The 20,340-nt window shown below is 46.2% G+C and overlaps 1 protein-coding gene across 1 annotated transcript; it reads left to right on the forward strand.

The window, feature by feature from the left end:
* The first annotated feature begins 957 nt into the window (after positions 1-957).
* LRRC58 (leucine rich repeat containing 58) lies at positions 958-18,451 on the forward strand. Its single transcript, XM_072881466.1, has 4 exons — positions 958-1,538; positions 10,743-10,871; positions 12,213-12,490; positions 13,966-18,451. Exons 1-4 carry the CDS (start codon positions 1,018-1,020, stop codon positions 14,172-14,174), a joined length of 1,137 nt encoding a protein of 378 aa, XP_072737567.1. The 5' UTR covers positions 958-1,017; the 3' UTR covers positions 14,175-18,451.
* Positions 18,452-20,340: the final 1,889 nt, after the last annotated feature.

A 20,340-nucleotide genomic window follows, 5' to 3' on the forward strand; every position in this document is an offset into this window, starting at 1 on the left:
GTCCAAAGGGTGATGATTGAAATCACAAATCTTGAGTTGCCTGTTCATATATGGTACAACCGGGGTCAGCTCTGTATCAGGCTGTAACCTGCATCAGGCCTCTTCGCCTGACAGATTTAGCTGTTGTGGATTACCTCCTGCCAATGCCCTGTCTCAAGATTAAAGCTGTCTTTTCACATCCAGGCAAGGAGATACACCAAGGTACTTCTGGGGAGGCACCTCTGTTTTGGTGCCCCACCAGCAGCAGGACTGCAAGGACCAAAGCAGACAAACCCTGGACAAAGCACCAGCCGACTGCAAGGCCAGGGACACCACAGACCAGGCCCTGCCGCCAGCAGCCACCACAGAGGCAGGCCTGGGGCACAGGTGGACAGAGAGCGCCTTTCCCTCGGGGTCTGAGGATGAGTGAAAAGGAGAGGAGGAAGGTTATTTTTTAATTTTTCAGTCAGAGGGACTCAGAGCTTTAGCGCTGCCCAACTTCAGCGAGCCTTTTGAAGGTGCATAGCCCTTTGAAAGGAGCAGGTGCCATTTCCAGGCTCCCCGCGGGCACCCAGCGGTTCTCCAGCAGCCCGGCTGGCCAGGCCCGCCGGGAGCGGGCTGTAACGGTGACCCAGGGGGTGAGTAACGGTCCCAACGGGGGCGGTAACGGTAACCTCCCCCGCCGGGCGCGGGGGCTGCCCGCCTGCTCTCCACAGACCCTGTCCCCCACCCTCCCGCCTCCGCACCTCCCTCCTATGCTCGTTCCGGGGCCGCGGCGGGGCTGGCTCTCTCCCCGCCGCCAGCCCGCGGGCGCCCCGCAACCTGCATAAGAGCGCTCGCCCCTCTCCGGCCGCGGGGGCCGCTTTCGCCTCGGCGGGAGGCGCGCCCGGGATCGAGCATGGGGCCGTGGGGCCGCGGGGGGCCGGCGGGGCTATTCAGATTCCGGGGCGGGACGAGGCGGGGCGGGGCGAGGTGGGAGCCCCCGGGGTGACGCAAGGGCGGCGGCGCCGCGCGGGGACGTCGGTCGGTGCGAGCGGGATGGCGGCGGCGGCGGGCGGCGCGGCCCCGGAGCTGGCGCCGGAGCCGGAGCCACTGCGGCGCGGCCCGGCGGCGGCGGCGGAGGGCGAGGAGGAGGTGGCGGCAGCGGAGGCGGAGCTGGCGGCGGAGCTGGCGGCGCGGCGCAGCGCGGAGGCGCGGCGGCTGGTGCTGTCGCCGCGGCGGCTGTCGGGCCCGCTGCCCGCCGGGCTCTCGCAGTGGTTCCCGGCGCTGGAGGTGCTGGACGTGAGCGGGACGGGGCTGGCGGAGCTGGGCGCAGAGCTGCTGGCCCTGCCGCGCCTGCACACGCTCCTGGCCAAGAACAACCGGCTGGGCGGGCCCGGCTCGCTGCCCAAGGGGCTGGGGCAGGCCCCGCTCGGCCGCTCTCTCCGCGTCCTCAACCTCAGCGGGAACCGCTTCGCCGAGGTGCCGCCCGCCCTGCTGGGGCTCCGCGGGCTGCAGAGCCTCAGCCTCGGCGGCAACCGCCTCCACGGCATCCCGCCCGACATCCAGGAGCTCCGCAGGTGAGGGCAGGGCGCCGGGCGGGACGGGCCCCCCGCGCCTCCGGGGCCGGGCCTTTGCCCGGGGGGACAGAAAAACCCCGGCGGCTGCCAGGCAAACCCAACCGGATTTTCTCGCCGCAAAGCGGGGTGCTGCCGGCAGCATGCCTCGTGTCTCGCTCCCGCTCGGGGAGTAAGTTTTGTCCAGCCCCAGATGTCTCCAAGCACTGCTGCTGCTAATGTGTCTCTTCCCCTTGGCCAGGTTGAGTTACCAAAACTCAGAGCTGCTCTTCAGGCAGACGATGGGCCTTCTGCGCTCGCAAAATGAGTGACTCTTTCAGGATTTCCTAGTCCTCGGACTGCCGTGGTGCAGGGGAGGCTCTCCTAAGGACAGTGTGGTTGGCATGAGTGTTGACATGCCAAAGGCGCTCCATGGCTTTGCTTTAATACAGATCTCTAGGTGAGAGCAAAATAAAACGCCTGGTCTCATGCAGCTCACGCCTGCACGATGGACTGCACAGGAGAATAAAGATCTGGTTGTGGCTTATGCAAACAATAGGGCCTTTCTGCTGATACAGCTCCAGTCTCATCAGGGTGCTTGCTGGCATGGTTGGGTTTTTGTTGTGTTTCTCTCCACCCATCCAGCTCATGTAGATCTGACAGATCAGCTGACAGATCTTCTGAAGCGTAGAGCCCTAGGCTGTGCTCAGGTGCAGTCTCTGGCCCTGGGGCTGGATCAAACCACCGCAGGCTGGTGACATAGAAACCTGCGGCTGAATCACGGCAGTTGGGAACATTGGTGGGGTGGGAACAGATCTTAGGTAGGACTGGGTATTAGCTGCCCGCCTTGACCTGGGATAGGTACTTCTGAAGCCTGCCATCCTCCTGGGCAAGCTGGGGACTGTGTTCTGACTCGTGTGTTACACGCGGTCACCTCTGTGTGTTCTGCTGGTTTCTCAAGCCTCAGACTAGCCCCTGTGTGGCTCTGTGCTAAGACTTTGGGTCTGAACTTTCTTCACCCCAGCTCTTTGCCAAGGGACTTGCCACAGGCAGCCTCTCTTACGCAAATTCCAGCAACCTTGACCCTACTTAGTAGCTCGATTCACCCCAATGGCTCAGCAGAGCCGCATCCAGTGGAAGTGCAGGATGTTGTATGTGGGGTGCTGTCTCCCACGGTCCTAGGTTGGAGGTACCAGAACTGCTTGAGTGCTGGCAGGAAATGGTTTTGTCCACTGCAGTATAATACAATTGTGTATATGGCTTTTGCCCAGATGGCACAGCATGCACCTGTTTGAGAATCTGGAGCAATGCTGGGTTAAGCTAAGTTTGAGAGATGCTATGAGGCATTTTGAGTGCTAGAGAACACCTATACCCTTCTCAGAATGCCCATACCCAACTCTCAGTGGAGTTGGGCTGTGTCCTAGGTTGGGGCTGTCGTGAGGAGGAGGAACCTCAGCTTTCTCTCTGTTCAGAAGCAGTTGCTTCAGGGATAACGCAGGAACTGAGGACAGTGGCACCAACTTCATGGGAGAGAAGGCCAATGGAGGAGAGCAGTTGTGCATGGGAGATGATCCGCATTGCCTCCATAGCATGCCTGGTAGCATCCAGGATGTGTTTGGGATCTGATTGTTGCACCCACCTCTGAGGCAGAGGCTCCCTGCTGCTGCTTACATGCATTCATCTGTGGTTGTGGTTTCCCTCTCTCCCTCTTCTTTCCCCCTCCTCCCCCCTAAGAAGGCAAACCTCAGTCCTGCTTTTCATTATGCTGCTGACCCTGGGAAGGTACCAGGCTGCGTAGCACTGCACATGGTGCCCCAGTGGGCTGCGTGCTGTGTTCCATGCTGCGCTGCTGTCAAAATACTGCTGCATGGTTACTCTGCCTTGTTCCTCCGACCTGCCCTGAAGCAAGGCTCCTGTTTGTCCTGTCCTGCAGCTTTTCTTGGGATGGTCATACTCGAACCCTAGAACAACGGTTCTGAGAGGGCAAATGCGGACAAGGCTATTGAACTGTCTGTTTATCGTTACAAAGTGATGTGTCAGGTAGAAAAACTAGACTAGACCCAGCTTGTGTCTGCTGCCCGTGTAATCACTGCAAACTCATTGAACTTCTGCTAACATGTTACCATAATATAATTGAACTTTAGCTCAAGATAGCGAATCCATGCTCCACCAGGATTGTCAGGTTCTTTACCACTATACCATCAGTGACTCTTCTGTATCTGGGACTGCTTAAGTAACAAAAGAGAGCAGCACACTTGCTTGCCAGAGCTGGGAGAAAACAGTACTTTATAATCTAATGTTCCTCCAGAGGGAATCCTGAATCTACTCATTAGGAGCCAGATAACCAGTGACCTGACATCCTTGCCAAAAAGTTAGTAAATATGTACTGGAGAGAAACTGCTGCCAGACCCTCCTCCCACCTGCCAACAAGAGAGGTGTCCACACCGTGAGCGTGCATAGTGATGAAGTGGGTAAAATGAGCCTGAGCAAGGACAGAGCAGAGCCAACTGTTGTGGCAGGGCAACATGGAGGCGTCTGTTTGTTTCTGAACTCTGACACAGGAGGTGGGACCTGGTGTAGGTGTTGGGGCCTCTATTAACTTCACAGCTCAAGCTGCAAGTGTCCATCTCACTGTTGCTGGCAAGCCAAGACTTTGAGCCTTTTTCCATATGCAACTTCCTGTAAAATAAATTTTTCTCGTGTCTCGTGGTCTCTGAGACCACAGAGGAATGCAGGCAGCACTTTGACCGGACATGTTCCTCCTGCTGGTACTAGAGTTCCTGAGGCCAGCAGTTCTCTTCTTCCCGTGACCCTGGCAGCTTCCTATTTGCTCCAGGCACTGATTATAGAGCTGAGCAGAGTTGCAAAGATCTAGAAATACTTCTTATGTTTTCAGACAATGTCTGAGCTCTGATGAGATTTTTTTTTTGTTTTTTTTTTAAATTCATGATAACTAAGCCTCATGTCTTTCCTCTGTGCCCCATACAGTTTCCTGTTGTAGTTTTTGAAGGGGTAGCGCATCAGTTTTATTGGAGGACAGGAATACAGCAGGTAAGGAGTCTACATGTTGAAGTTGAAAGAATAGAAAGCTGATGGGTTTGATCTGCTGAAGAAGGAACGTGCTGGCAACTACAGATGCCCTGGAATGAGAGATGTGTGTTGTGTTGTTACTCACATGAAGATAATAAAGCCACAACTTTGCAGTAAGCTGGAATCAAGCATTTTGTGCAAAAAACCTTTTCTTAGCATGTTCCTAGTGATTTGGCAAGCTAATGAACAGCGATAAGAACCACAGCCAGTCCTGCTGCTGTCTTGTCTTACTCCTTCCAGCTTTGGCCATCTGCCCCATCCTTCCCCACACAAATCTTTGTGTGCAGTGCAAGATCCCGTGGGACATATGTGCCTTTCATCTGATTATCAGTTGCCTCCTAGGATCTTGTAGAAGGGACCACCTGTAGATGTCCTAATGCTTGAAGCTTCCTTCAGATGGCTTCACAAGTGGATGATCGTGATTGCTCTGGTGATGGCAGCAGGGTGATGCTGGTCATAGCATGCTGGCACCAAGGATGAATAGCCTTTGCTTCATGTTTTCCATTAGGGAAGCATTGTGGAAAATGCAATGCTCTTTCCGCCTTATTCCACCATAACTGTGTCTGGTGACCTGCAACAGCATCTTAAGTTTCTGAGAAAGAAGATAAGTGTGGGCCCTGCTGAGGGCTTTTTTTAATCATGTCAAGGCTCCTTCTGCATGCCCACCAGCCCAGTTGCTGTCTGCTAGCAGTGTCAGTACAGTCCAAGACTTGAATTGCAGCATTGGCTGTTGCTGTGAATTTAGAGTAGAAAATGGACCAGATGGATGAGAGCAGCCCTCTTTGCATTGCTTTCCTGTTTGTTGCCAGATAAAAGATGAGCTTAGTATAGGTAGACATAAGTGTCATCTTTTATGTAGTTCTCCCTCCAACCATGACCTTGCTGTGTTTTCAGTGGGAGATGTTATGGTCAGTCACTCTCTCCCAGACTTGATTCACAGCCCCCAGCAGCTCCTGAACTGTGATCTGCGTAGACATCCCACTGCTGCATTGGTTGTGTGTATCCTTCCTCCGCTGATCCAGCTGCGGATGCAATAAGGGGCGTTGTGTATTATAGCTGGTGAGCTAGAAATGTGGTCATCTGCTTGTGCCCGTTCTGGACAAAATTTGTTTGGCAAGTCTGGTAAAATACAGCTATGATCCTCACTGTCCAACTGTGGCTTTTGGCTTAAGGGTGCATGGATTGCCCTCATCAGTGCCCATGCTTGGGGAAATGTCTTGCAAGCGTCCTGTAAAGGGAAAAATTCTCAAGAGCATAGCAAAATGCAGTCGATACCTTGAAACTCCTATTGTGAGTTTTGAGTTTAGTCTTACTCTTCTAGTTAATGCTCTCACGCTCAGTAGAGCACCAGGAGCAGGTGGAAAGAGCTTGGAAAAGAGCCAGGCTCTTTCCAGGCATCTGCTGTGCATGCTCCTTTCCTTCTTGCTTGGATTCCTCTAGTAAAGCCCAGTTGTGCAAGGGCTGGGATCAAAGGCCTCAGACGCCTAACTGAATTCATCCAAGTTTTGTGTAAAGGCTTAGATGCAATGAAAACCAGAGTATTTGCTTTTATTCGTGGGTAGTATTAAGCATGTTAGACAAGCATGCACTTAAGAATGGCTGTTACAGTGTGGGAAAAACGGCAAGTGAAGCTTTGATAAAGGTACAGCATTAGGAAATCTGCTTGCTGCTTCCCTTTTTCTTCCCCTCTTCAAACGTTTTGCAAATAGTTTTCAGACGACTGTTTGATCTTAAATTTGCATGTCAGCAAAGGCTATGCAGTTCTCTCAGGAATTAGCAAATCGTAGAACAGGGTTAACAGGAGTGTATTGTGGGCTGCTTTTAAATTCCTCCCTTGCATAAGCCTCAAAACTACCCTGGAAATTTCTTGCTAAAAAGTTTATCTTAAAAAGACCTGGAGCTATTTCAGGCTCACTGTTTCTTTTTTAGATTACCTATTTAGATGCATGTGTTTGATGTCAGCTGTTAAATTTTATCCAAAGAAGCATCTGTGGGGAAACCAGGTGGATTGAAAATTTGAGTATCTTCTATGCCAGAAGACATTCTCCCCTTGAAACATCACTATGAAAGTGTCATGGTAATTGATAGGGTATCAAAAATACCACTAGTGCTCAGAGTGGGCTCTTCTTACTGAGCGTTTTGGGGCTTTTTGATTTGTTTGTGCTATATGATGACCTGGAAACCTCAAGGACATACTCAAGCAAGAATGTACAGTCTCTTGGCATGTTAAACTTTGCTGCCACCACCTGAATCGATTCATAGTTGTTTGAGTATTTCCCCACTCCCTTCCTGTATGTAAAATGATTTACACAGCCACCCTACCCCCCCGGTGGTGTGAAATCCCCTGCTAGAGAGGAGCGACGCACGATGAGCTTGGCGTGCCGTGCCGGCTGCTGCTTGGCAGCAATTAGTACTGGCTGTGCTGAGCAAGGGGCCTGCTGCATATGAGGCTGAAAGGGACTCTGGCCTTTTATTAGTGTATTTGTAAACATTGCTAAAAGGCAGGAGAGAAAGTGTCAGTCCCCATTAGTTACTCTGTCAAATGTTTTTTGGGTTTGGGTTGGTTTTTTTTTCTCCAGTTTTTGTTGAGATAGATTTTGTTAGTGTTTGTCCCCTCTTGAAACGCGTTCAGCCAGATCCTGTGTCGCAGGTTGGAAGTACATCATTTATTCTAGCTTCAAAAATTGAAACTGAGCTTACATTCGTTTGAGGCTGGTTGCTTTCTGGCTTTTCTAAGTTCCTGGACCGACTTCTGAAAGTACAGAAAAAAATTCCAGCTCTCCTGTGTACACAGCGGTGCACGAGACCTTAGCTGGCTGGTCCAAATGACTATGCAGATTAATGATTGTCAGAAAAACTGGGCTTTAGTGTGAAAGGTTAGTTAGAAGTATTCACTAAGCTCACTCCTGTCTCTGTTATGATCCTCCTGTGAAAAACTATGGTAAACGTTGTGGATTGCCTTGTTAGAGGGGCTCTTCTGTGAGGAGGGCAGAGCTCAGCAGTGGTCTTGCTCGACTTACCGAGCAGCAAACTGTCCCCGGACTAGGACAGCTCAAGAGCCAGCGTTGCCTTGGCCTCTAGGTACGGGCTTAGTATGACACAAAAATCAGGCCAGGAGTAGCTGAGCTAGGAACAAACTGTGGCCCCAGTAGTGTGGTCAGTGCTCACTGCAAAAGGGTTGTGTCTCTTGAAAATCCTTGCCTGTGTTGTGATTGGCTTTACTCAAACAATTCTTGATACTTTAATTTGATGCAGAAATGACTGTTGTTAATTTCTCCATCTTGCTCAGCCAAGACTAGGCTAGATCCTTCTTTCTAGCAAATTGTATTTTGGGGGACAGGAGTTAGAGATTCCTTTTGCCTATTGAGCAGTGGAAGCTATAAGAATATCCCTGCTATATTCAAAATAAGTTCCTTTATAGTTTCAAAACCTCATCACTGTGCTTTTTTTAATAAATTTACCATCAAATTCATATCTTAAGTTGATGTTGGAAATTCTGAATTTGCTGTACTAGAGTGGGCCCAGTGAGGAGTTAGTCTACTGACCTCAAAAAGGTGATTCAGAAGATAGGTAAAAAGAAAACAATTTTTAAGAAGCCCTTTGTTGCCACTGGAGGAGTTATCTTGGTCAGTGGATTTTTAGTTAGGGACAGTTTGTAGTCTGATGTTGGGGATTTATATCCTAGCTAGTATAACTGAATGTTCTCATTACACAGACTTTACAAAGAATGGGTTTGAAAGCTGTAAGTAGTTTGTAGGCACTGTTTTTGCACATTTGGTTTGTGCAGTAAGCTGCTCTTGAAACTTAGGCATTTCATGCCTTGAAATGAATTTCAAAAACATTTTAAACTATGTATTTTGCACCCTTCTTCCCCTTCCCTGGTAGTATGTGTTTTTACACAATGTGGCTTTATGGGCATTATTGTCTTCAAACACAGAGGATGAAGAGTTAATTATTCACTTTTCCAAGGAAGTGGAAACTTGTACACATCTAAACCTTGTTTAAACATTGAAATCCACATTACTAGAATTCCCTTGCCCAACAGTTTTCAGTGCAGGCTCCAGCAATGGCATGGAGTTAAAATATGCCTACGAATTGTATGGTCAGCAGTTAAGTCCCTAATGAGAGCCAAGCAGCCTAAATCCACCTTGGGAAACAACGGAGGTTGAAGGAGGAATTTTGGTTAAAACTCAGGGCTTTGTTAGGGGATCAAAATTTAATTAAAAATAATCTCCCCTTGACGAGGTCTCTGCACAGCAACCTTCCTCCTACCCCCACTTCTCACCTACAGGTTGTCTGTGGAAGAGAGGCTACTTTTGAACAGTGGGGTTTTGGTGGTGGGTTTTTTTCCTGTATACTTTCTTGCGTGTTCAGAATAACCTCCAAATGTGCTGTCCCACTTGATCTCTCAGCTGAAGCAAGTGTAGTTACTTCCTTTCATATAGTCAAATTCAGTTTAAATCTGAGGCTTAGAAATGGCGTAATTCTTTACCCACTTTGTCAAATCTCAGGTATTTAGCTTTCCTCTGACATACTCCAAAAAGGTAAGCAAATCCAGGGGAAGTTAAGCTCCATGAGCATGTCCTCATGTGTTGCAGTGGTTTTGTTGTTCTGTTCTTTGCTGATGGGCAGGTGGACCTCTATGCTGTGTTAGTGGCCTGTGTAGCCAAAGCAGATGCTGTCATTGGATATTTGGGGTTCAAGTTGCTTGCAAGAACTGAACAAAATAGTCTTTCTACTGTTGTTCTGCTCCATTCCAGGGGAAGCCTCAGGGGGGAGCTTCTCTGGTGCTCCACACATGCTGTGGCACAGTTGCAGGGTTTAGACCTTCTCTGCATTGAGTACCATATCCTTTGGGTGGTTTGGTCGTGTATTCCTTTGCCAGCTGTATCCGTAGCCTCTCTGAGGTGCTGTGGTGAGATGAAGGTGTCTCCTATTCCAAGGAGGTTATAAGCTGTTCTTAAAGAAAGGCTGACGGAGCCTGGTTGACTTCTCCTTTCTGACCTGTGGGGAATGCTTGGTAGATCAGAGGGGGCCATGTACACTGTAGTTAGGCAGCTAACCTGAGTATGTACCAGAGATACTGAACCAGCATGAGTACCGCAGGCACTGTTTCAGGCATGGGAAAAAGTGTTGTCTAGACCGTGATTAGCAATGTGTCTCTTCCTAGCCAGAAGTACCCAAACTGAACCTGCCTTTGCTCTTCTTCCAGACAAGGTCTGAGGACAGGGGAGAAAAGCTATTTGCCTTTATGAAATGGGGAATTGAACCTATTATGTTCAAGAGAAGTGCTTGCCAATTATTTTTCCTAGAAGGGCAGAGATGCACAGCAAATACTGGATACTTCACCTGGCAGAAGGGTTCTAGTGCCTCTCTGTTCCTGTCTCGCATCCACTGAGTTTCCACAGGACGTCCAGTGAATTATTCTTTTTATATAGGCTCAAACTGCAGTTAAGCCCAGCTAATGTTTTTGGTAGCTTGGGGCTCCATGACTTCAGTATACTGAAATCAGTCTACCCGAGAAATTGCACGCGTGTACTTGTGTGACTTAGATGCACTCTGTGCTGTTGCAGCTGTGGTGTTGTTGGTATGTGAATTGTGTCAAAGTGGGACTGGCTGCCTCTGACTTCTGCTGAAAGGTTGCAGTTAGTTACTGAGGAGTCAAACAATACCGTAAAGAGCGACTAGTGCTTGTGCAAGGCCAAGATTTTCAGGGAGAGCCACTGCTCTCTTGCTGTGCTCCTGCTGAAACTGAGAGAACTCCCACTGGCTGCAGCAGGAGATGCGTCGGTGCTGCAGACCCTGTGTGCGCAGGCTGCTCTTCCTTGGGAGCAGGAGCTTTGCATGTGGGGCTGATGTAGGAATACATAGTTGTCTGGTGCCTACCTACAGATGTAGGTGGTGACTGCTGGAGGTAAATCTCAACGCTAGCTGTTGTGAAACAGCAGCTCCGTTGTAATTTTGATGTGGAACTCAGCTTTTTTTTTTTTCCTTTTCCCCTCAGCAAATTATCTTGTACATAATATGAGAGTATGTAAGTTTTCTTTAAGAAATGCAGGAGATGAGAAGACCTAGTGTTAAATGAAACTGGAAATGACCTTAATGAAATAATGCAGTGTTTTCTCTTCTCTTTTTCAGTTTAGAGTTTCTGTACCTTGGAGGGAATTTCATTACTTCAATTCCACCTGAATTAGCAAACCTGCCTTCTCTAAGCTATCTAGTTCTGTGTGACAACAAGATCCAGAGCATTCCACCTCAGCTGGCACAGTGAGTATTTTCTGTCATCAGCCACCAGCTGTAATTAACTCTTTGAACTCTTTCTTCTGCATGTGTGTATAAAAGCACCTAGGAGGACCTATTTGTCCTTCAGTTTGTTAATGAGACTAGGCTTGAACAAGAAGATCCTTAGCATGGTGCACTGCAGGCAGACCGTGAATATATAATATGGAAATCTCAGTCAAAGGGTTATGGAAAAAAAAAGTCACCAAGTATACACTTTAAGGTGAATTAATAGATTTGTACAGAGAGTACAAATCTGGACACCTATACACTTCTCAGTACCCTGAGAAGTACCTGGGCAACTCAGAAAAGATAAACTGCCATGCTACTGTATTCTTAGTGATGAATGCTTGGTCTGTTTTGTCTTTCACCCAAAGCCTTTTTGTGTGTGCTTTTGTGTTGTACCATTCCCTGTGTTCCTTGGCATTTCTTACTCTAGATCTCAGAATGTTTTAGTGTTCATTCAATCCTACAGCACAGCTCTAGAGGATAAGTTACTGCTTTATCTGTTTCATAATGGGGGAAAGAGGACACTGCAAAGTCTGTACAGGTAGTCTAAGATGGGAGGTGAAAATTCAGTGTGTAGCTATAACCTCAAAAGCAATTGAATGGCAGCACAGAGTTTTCAGAGTTGGAATTTTATGGTATAGTGGGATTATTCTTGATGGACAATGTCCAGTTATCTTGTAACTTGTACTGGTTTGACAGCATCCCTGGACGCTGTGCTGGAGCATTGCTTTGTGCTTCCTGAGAGAGGAGAACGCCTCCTCCAAAAGCCAAAAAACTGCTTGTCACCTGTGTTGATGCTAGCCTGGCCTGACCTTGCTTAGCTTTTGAGATCTGGCAGTATCACAGCACAAGGTGATGCAGCTGCAAGCAATGAAAACATGGGGTTTTCCAGGGTTGGCTGCCTACCAGCGATCATCTTTAATGCATGAGCGAAAGCAGGTGACTTATTCAGAGTGTTGCATGGAATGGTTCTTGATGCATGCACCGGCTACAAGGAAACATTATCTCCTCTGAAAGCATGCAGTTTGTATACTTCTGTGCTACCTTTTCTGGGGTGTGTGTGGGGGATACTGGGAGGGACAGCAGCATATTTAAGACTGTTTCTTTAACAGGCATTCTGGAGCTGAGACAAGTTTTCTAGGGCATTGTGTGTGCTAGAGTAACAGCAGCTCTTTTAGCATGAACTTATGCTTTAAGAGGAAGAAAAGCCAAAGGAAAAGAAATTGGTGGGAGAGGGGAGAGTAATCAGGTCTGCATGTAATGCAATTGTGGAATGATTTTGCTTGCACATCTTGATTGGGTTTCCATCTCCATCCTCAGGCTGCATTCCCTGCGTTCCCTTAGCCTGCACAATAACCTGCTGACTTACCTTCCTCGAGAGATCCTTAACCTGGTTCACCTGGAAGAGTTGAGCTTGCGTGGGAACCCACTGGTGGTTCGGTTTGTCCGTGACCTGACCTACAATCCCCCAAGCCTTCAGGAACTGGCTGGACGCACAATTAAAACTCGCAATGTTCCCTACGCTCCCAGTGATCTCCCAGAGAATCTTGTCCGGTATCTGAGCTTGGCCAGCAACTGTCCCAATCCTAAATGTGGGGGTAAGTTCTCCTTAACTGCTCTGCTTCCTGCTTTTACCTGAGGGGTTTTCTTTCCTCTGACTTGCCATGACTTTAGTAGCTCAGTCAGGTTAAATGTGTTGTTGCATCCAAATTCTAGCTGTATTTCATTGGCTCCAGGTCTCCTGCAAACTTGTCTTTAAGGAACCTTGTTCACTTAGGAATAGTGTTCAAAGCTGTAGTGCTGGTTTACTGTATTTGCATGGGAATGTGAGGCAGTGTTTCTGTCGGAGTCTTTGCAGCTCATCGCAGCACTCCACCATGCTTTTATGGTCTGAAGTTTCCAATCTGCCTGCGCTGAAATAGCTCAGACTAAGTAATGGACAGGAGAACTTTTGCAAGCACTCTTGCTGAACAGCAAGCTTCACTTCTGGATGGAAAAGAGGAGGGAGGCTGTAGTGCTTGCCAGTTACCAAGAGCAACTTGTTTAGCTCTTGCTTGGGACTACTAGCGTGTAGTTCCTGGAAGGAGAAGACTTCATAGAAAAGCCTGGAATGCTTGGGCTTAATTTGCCTTAGTGCTTAATCTTTATCCGGAGTAAATGATCTGTGCATTCGGCCTTTAGAAGATTAAGGAAAAAAAAAATCATTAATTAGTATCTACCCTGCAGTCATAATGCAGTCTGCTATCTTATCTCCTTTCAGGACAATATCAAAGCATGCTCTGTAAGCAAAGACGGAAGGGCTGGAACTTGTGTTGGAAAGGAAAGAAGTGTTTCCTTTTCTAGAGTTTTGCACAGCTTGGATAACAGTGGACTGGTTTTGCTCTTTTTCACTTTTCCTTATGAACCATCACAGTAGTGCAGTGTTGCTCTAACACTGCAGGATAAAAGCTTACTCCAGACGAGCTAGGACTTAAAACACCACTGGAAACTTCTGAAAATGTCAGTGTCTAAAATCACTTGCTGTGACAGGAAGAGAACGTAGTTGTGTGTTACAGCAACACTGTTGCCATGGAAAGTAGCATCCAAACTCAGCATGGTGACTTCATTCAAGCAGAAGAAAAGTAGAGCTATGAAGGTCTATTTGTGAACTCATTTTTGCTAGCTGGTAGAAGATGTTTTACAAGTTTGAAAATAGAGTGGATGAATTAATTTGACATTTAGGAAGTTTGCAAATTCCCAGCCTGAGACTTCTCCCTAATGGTTAGAAGAAATTGCCGAATTCTTTGGAAGTAGCTGCCCTGTGTCTTTTCATGTAGAGTGTGCCGTTCTGAATCACCTACTAAATACAGTTTTACAGGATTTTTTTTCTCTAAGGAAAGAAATTTCACATTTCCATAGGTGTCCTGGTCCCTTCTCTTCCTCTAGTATCCCTTGTGCTTCTATGTCCAGCACAGTGTCAGTTAAATCCTAATTTGAGGCATTGCACCAGCCACAACAACCTTGCAGAGTTTACAGATTTCTCTGCACCCGCACGGGGTCTCATATGTTGTTACTGTTCCCTCTGCCCTTACAGGTGTCTACTTTGACAGCTGCGTCAGACAAATCAAGTTCGTTGACTTCTGTGGGAAGTACCGCCTCCCGCTGATGCACTACCTGTGCTCCCCAGAGTGCTCCTCTCCCTGCAGCTCTGCCTCCCAGAGCTCTACTTCCCAGAGCGAGTCTGACTCTGAGGATGAAGCCAGTGTCGCTGCGCGCAGGATGCAGAAAGTCCTTCTGGGATAACAGGGAGTGAGAGGGGAAGACGGGAAGGAAAACCTATTTGAAAAGCAATAATGGAACAGTAAAGTGTGAACCTCTGGCCTGAAGGGCTCATGAGAAACTGTCCTCAAGTCCATGTAAGGGGCAGAACATCTTGGCAAGCCTAGACTTGCTTGGTGCAGTGCTACTTAGGAGAACTAACTCAGTGGCATACTGCCTGTAGGGTGCCTGGGGCTGTTAGAAACATCTCCTCTCTGGGAGACACCACCCCCAGCCCCCCCCACTCCCCATACGGGCTGGGGAGGGGGATTTGTTCTCACTGGCGGATTGAGAAGAGTTTTAATATATGGTACTTCACTGGACTTCAGTCATCCTGCAGAGCAAAGGAGACTGTCCAGATCTTTTAACACTGTGGTAGATCAGAAACAGGCTAATGATGCCATGTGAGTATGTATGGACCCCAATGTTTTATATAGCATTTTGATTCTTTGCTGTCTCCTTTGATTTCAGTTACAGATTTTACACCCATCCACTAAAAATGGGAGTTGGGGTTTTTTTGTTCAGGAGTAGATTTTTCCAAACTCTGGTTACTCTTCCTTTGCCTAGAGGTGTAGGGTCTGTGCTGTTACAGATGTTACAGACATCATAGAACTGAGCCACCTTTTTTCTCCCTTGTTATACCAAGCTGCTCCTAGTGTTCCCTCCTAACTGTATTCATTATTTTTCCTCCCACTGCATCTTGCTATTACACCTGCAGTGTTGCTGTCTTTATGGTGCCTTCAGAAAACAGACAAGTTGTTCTATTGAGAACTGGTATTACTTCAGACTTGTGGCTGTACTGCCTGTGCAAGGGACCAGATCCACTGCTCTGTATCATGTTTTTGAGTCTCAGCTTACTGGAGCAAATCTGCTTTTACATCTGTGAATTGCAGGAAGGGTCTTGATTGACATTTCTTGTTTCTGAACAACCATGTCCCCGTGCTGCAGCTAGCTCTGCTATGCTTGGTACGGAGTTACTTTCCGTCTTTAAGGTCATCTGCTTAAAGTAGGCAGCAGCTTAATGAATTGGAAGTACTGAGAGAAGTGCCGTGGAGAATGTTTTTTGGTTTTGTTTTTTTTTTTCTTATTCATAACATGAGAGGAAAAGCCAGTAGGGAGGCTAAGGCACGTTGTCTGAGCATCTTGCACGAGGTGGTTTTGAAACCTCTTCCTTATTTATTTGTTTGCATTTGCTCTTGTTATAATAGCTTTGGCAGTCTGTTGGATTGTTCAAATAACACATTCAGTTATCTTAAACTACGTTTAAAGGAAAGCTGCAGAAAATAGCTCAGACTTTTAAGTATCAAGAAATAGCTTATAAAAATTAATATTATGAATTGACAGGTATCTATAAATCTACTTTATGGGGCTGTTGTGTATTTTGCTCAGTGAGAGCTGCCCCTTTATTAATATTTCATGGCAAGCAGTCCTTTTTATGCAGTTTCAGATAGAACAAATCCAACTGTGCCTTCGAATGCATGAGCAGAGCAAATACATTGTGTTAAGAAGCTAAATGAACAAGAAAAACTTTTCTTAACCCACTTTGGCCCTACAGGGGAAATTAAAAACCTGTGCTCCTCTCCTGCATTCAGAAAATGCTTGTACCTATTTGAATATCTTATGGCAGCTCTGTGTTAATGGTCCTGTTTAATTATATTTGACACTTTATATATAAAAGCACTTTGATAATTCTACTCTTTGTAACTAGCTTTAGTGATTTCTTTTTTTTTTATTAAACTACAGTTTTTTCCTTTAATGTGACCTGAAGAACAAGTTCTGTGAAACTTTACGTTCCAGTCTGTCTCGGTGTGCAGGCTGAACTTCTTGCCTTGCATTCCTGACAGCACTGCTCCTTTCCCCGGTTTCCTTTGGAGAGAACTGGAACTGGAAAGAAATGATGTGGTTGTAAAATAGCACCCTGTCCGTTATTAATCATTGCAACTTAGTCTGAAGATTCCCCACATGCACAGATCTACAAGGAACTAAACTGCACATGCTCTGTGCCTTTCCAAATAATTTTTTTAAAGTATATTTTTAAGACACAATAAGGTATATGTGCAAAGCAACTGGATGTCACTTTAGCAAATTCTGTGAGGTTTGCTTGGGAAGAAGAACCTACAGATTTTGAGAGAAACTGACTGCATGCTGTTAGTTAAATTGGGATCAGTGAGTGGCCTGTGTTTTGTTCTTCATCTCCTCTTCCAGATGCTTCTTCCTGTCCCAAGTGAATATCGTCATACCAATGCTGAAGGACAGTAAACTGATTGCAGAGCCACAATTTTAAATAGGCTGCTAGTGTAACAGTAGTGAGCAACTGAGTGATCTAGAGCTTGGCTTTTCTGCCAGTGAAAGTGAGCCACACAAGTTGAGATCTTAAGACCTTTTGAGCTCAGGGCCACGAGGTACCACCTTCCTTTCTTCTCTTTAGCAGCAGCTGTCTTGAGTCATGCATTTTTTCACTTTACAAAGTTAGATTTCACCACGGTTCCTGTTTGCACAGTAGCACCTCTGTGTGTGATGGGTTAAGACCAGTGGTGGCTGGTTCTAATTTAGCTTGATCCTTAACTGCATTTTCTTTCCTAACTGAACAGGTATCCTATTTTACCCCAATTCTGATAGGGCTAGTAGGCTAATCTCTTTTCAAAGCTTCTTCACTGTAGCCAGGTCAAAACTTGACAGCTTACGCAGTTGATATCTCTATGCATTTTTAGACTTGATAAAATGTCTTGTCTCTTAAAAATTTCTATATAGTCCTGAATATAGCTACCAATTTTTCTTTTTGCTGATGGGCTTTAAAGTGCAATTCAAGTAAGTCAGAATTTAAAACAATGAAGGACTTGTAAGAAAAACAAATGGTGGGTTGGTTGTGGGTTTTTTACCCTCGGAGGTGGATTTGAGAGGACTAGGGATGCAGGTTTGTACTGTAGTGCCTAATGTACTGAGCGGGAGTCAAGTTTTTTCCAGCAATTGTTAGCCCCCAGAGACTGGAAAATGTACTAGGCAATAAAATAGGTAAGACAAAACTTGAAGATACACTGTTGGATGGTTCCTTCCATCCCCTTCTTGGGGACCCTGAGAAGTAGACAGTGGTTTTGCCAGCATAGCTCTCTTTGTCAGTTTTAAAGAGTGTATTTCAGTGCTTACAGATGTGTCTCCGAGTGAAGTCTTCAGTCAGTGTTTTGGTATCAGTCCCCTTGTTGCTACAGCAGCCCAGCACGTCCAGCTTTTGAAACTGTTCTTAAGCCAAGACGCAAGTGTGTGAAGCAAAGTTGCTCATTCCCTCTTCCCCGCGGGGTCCAGGGCCCTGCCTGCATTCATCCTCTGCCCCACCATCTCTCTGCCAAGGGGAGCTGCTGGTGTGTTTCTGAATGCAGGTACTTAATGTGAACAGTGGGGTCGTGTTAAAAAGAAGCAAAATATCAATTTGACAGGAAGCAACTTAAACAGTTGCCAATTCTTTTGTGTTTCTCTTTCTTTAATAAGAGGTGAGACTTGAGGAAGTCAGTAATTAATATTTAAACATACTCTGAAGTGGCCAGATGCAGTTTTTCATGGGCTTCTGTCCTGGTCATTTTAAGTCTTTGAAATCTTGTGTTGAATTATAATGGGAGTGGGGGGGAGGGAGGGAAGAACCAGCTCCTTTTTGTTCCTTACTCTTGTTGGCAATAATGAATGGAAGGAATTTAATCCAATGAAAGTAATGAAACTTAATCCCTGCAGTGTGTCTTTGTTACCCAGTTCAAAGAACTATTTTAATGCATCTTATTCACACCATGCCCTCCCTCCCCAACTGAAGATACTTCAAATAGACTACTTCAGAATGCACACTAATACAGCAGTAACTCTATCTTGGAGCCCTTTCTATTGATTATTTCATTTGCCTGCCTGACTAGAGGATTGATCTTTTACTGACCTGAACATTAAGGGTAGAAAGGGTTCTCATCCAACCCTCTTGCTGAATTTTTATCATGAGCATTTGCTTTAGGAAGTCTTAAAGTGCCTTATGTTTTTAAAAGTGTATTTTGCTAGAAATATATGAATGTAGAATAACTCTAACAGTATTTCATTATGAGCTGTAAAACAAATTGCAAACACTAAACCAAAAATGTTATTTCTACAGTTGTCTGTCCATTATTTGCCGGCATCTTGATTCTGGTATTGCTGCAGGCAGAACCCTTGCAGAACTGTAAACATTAAAAATGAGGCTATACATGGTTGGGGAACAGATGAGATTTGACTTGTGCTGTGTAAAACCAGGAGTAGGTGAGACTTCCAAAGGGACTGCTGAAACTCTTGCCTTTTGGGGCCCACTTGTGACAGACCAGAGTGTAACAGACCAGACCCTGTTTTACTTCTGGTATAGTGTTACAGAAACTTGCTCCACAGTTTAAAGGTAGAAGTAACTCAACGGGCAAGATAAATATACAAACAAGAGAAGGCAGTATCGTGGTGGAGTTTTCCAGCAATATGAAACAGCAGTTCTAAACTTCTTGAATTGTTTCCCACATACTACGCTAACGCTGAAACTGTAAATGACTTTTTGAATGTTAATTTTCTGATCATGTTAACTGGCTAATGTGTTCCCATTTCTTGTGTAATCCCATGTTTCCTCCTACATCCTGAAGAGTTTTTGTGATCTATTGCCAAAATATTTCAGATCCTGCCGTGCAATTACCACTTGCCAGCGTGGAAATGTGCTGTATTGGAAAATGGGACAGTGGGAAACAAGAATTACTTGATATTAACTTCAGCAGGGACTATTTCAGAGATGGTTCAACTTCATATGTAATGAAAATTATGTAATCTCAATCATACGTAATCTCAAATTATGCAGCAGCCCCATTTCAAATAACATAAAATACCAAGGAATGCAGTGACCTTGCCTGTAATAACCAGGCTGAGAATATTCTTGCTTCTTTTTGTTAACTAATTTAAAGATACCCTTTTCTGTGCCTTCTTAATACCTTTCTTATATTCAGAAACAAAATCACAGAAGTGCTGGTTGAAAGAAACCTCTGGTGGTCTCTAGTCTGACCTCTTCATTTAAGCAGGACTATTGCCATCACTAGTTCAGGTCTCTATGGGTTTGTCTAGCTGAGTCTTAGAAACCTCCAAGGATGAAGAGTCCAAAATCTCTCTGCCTCTGGTGCTATAATCTCCTCCTAGTGCAGAAGTCTCTCCAAATGTCCAGCGTCTTCCTGACATTAGTTGCCCGTCTTCTAATCTCAAGGAGCAAATCTTGGCTCTCAAAATTTCTTCTCTGCTTTTAGCACTAATGCAATGAGAAGAGTGTAAATGAAACATGAGTTACGCAGATGCTCAGAATGTCAGATTGATGTTTTAGGCTCATGCAGAATTGCACAGATCTAAAAGGGAGCATTATGTTGGTGCTTTGGAAGTGCTCTTCATAAAGTAGAGCTATACGTTTCCTACTCAGATGGGCTGCCTTAGGTGATCAAGATGGCTAGAGCTGAATGTATGCACCTTTTCCTCTGCACTAAAGTTGTGAGTTGCAGTTGCCAACCATTTTAAAAAATTAATTGGAAGAAAGTTAGTCCTAGTGCTGCATTGAGGACGGCCGGGGCCATCTGCACCCTTAGTCACAGTCTGGAGATGGTATGCCATGTCCGAGTGTCTCTTCCCTTTCCAACAGCCACTGCTCTATGGTGACTTATTGGAGGAGGGTGGAGAGCATGTATTCTTGTGCTACAGCTTGCTGCAATCTCCTCTCTCACCAGGCAGCAAAGTGGAGAGTTTTGACAAGGAGGTTTAACAACAGCCAAGGTCCTTTTAGGATGTAGGGGAAGGTAATACATAGCAGAGCCCAAGTCCTGCTTCCAACTGGTCTTTTGTGGCAAGGTGAGGGTGCAGCTCATCTGGTGTCAACTCAAGGACTGATCACCCAGGGAACACTCAGGACCCTTCTCTTTGTCTTGGGCTGGGACTTACTGGTGGCAGCTCAAAGCTTACTATCAGACTGGCAAAGGATTAACATTATCTTCAGAGTGTTGTCCAAACGCCCTGTCTATAACCCCTTCTTGACTCTGTGGAAAAAGCAGAACCTGAAGTCAGTACTGATTAGCAAGTTGTAAGTTTATCCTAAATATTACACTTTGATCAGAGTGTCAAAGCCCCACAAGGCTGGCTGCCA

The sequence above is a fragment of the Ciconia boyciana genome, chromosome 1, assembly GCF_034638445.1.
Source record: "Ciconia boyciana chromosome 1, ASM3463844v1, whole genome shotgun sequence".
Taxonomy (NCBI): domain Eukaryota; kingdom Metazoa; phylum Chordata; class Aves; order Ciconiiformes; family Ciconiidae; genus Ciconia; species Ciconia boyciana.

What these genes read in the sequence shown, in the direction of transcription:
- LRRC58 (XM_072881466.1), top strand. Translation starts at nt 1,018, where the DNA reads ATGGCGGCGGCGGCGGGCGGCGCGGCCCCGGAGCTGGCGCCGGAGCCG. An exon ending in GACATCCAGGAGCTCCGCAG is followed by an intron (nt 1,539 to 10,742) that starts GTGAGGGCAGGG and finishes TCTCTTTTTCAG; the next exon opens with TTTAGAGTTTCTGTACCTTG. An exon ending in ATTCCACCTCAGCTGGCACA is followed by an intron (nt 10,872 to 12,212) that starts GTGAGTATTTTC and finishes CTCCATCCTCAG; the next exon opens with GCTGCATTCCCTGCGTTCCC.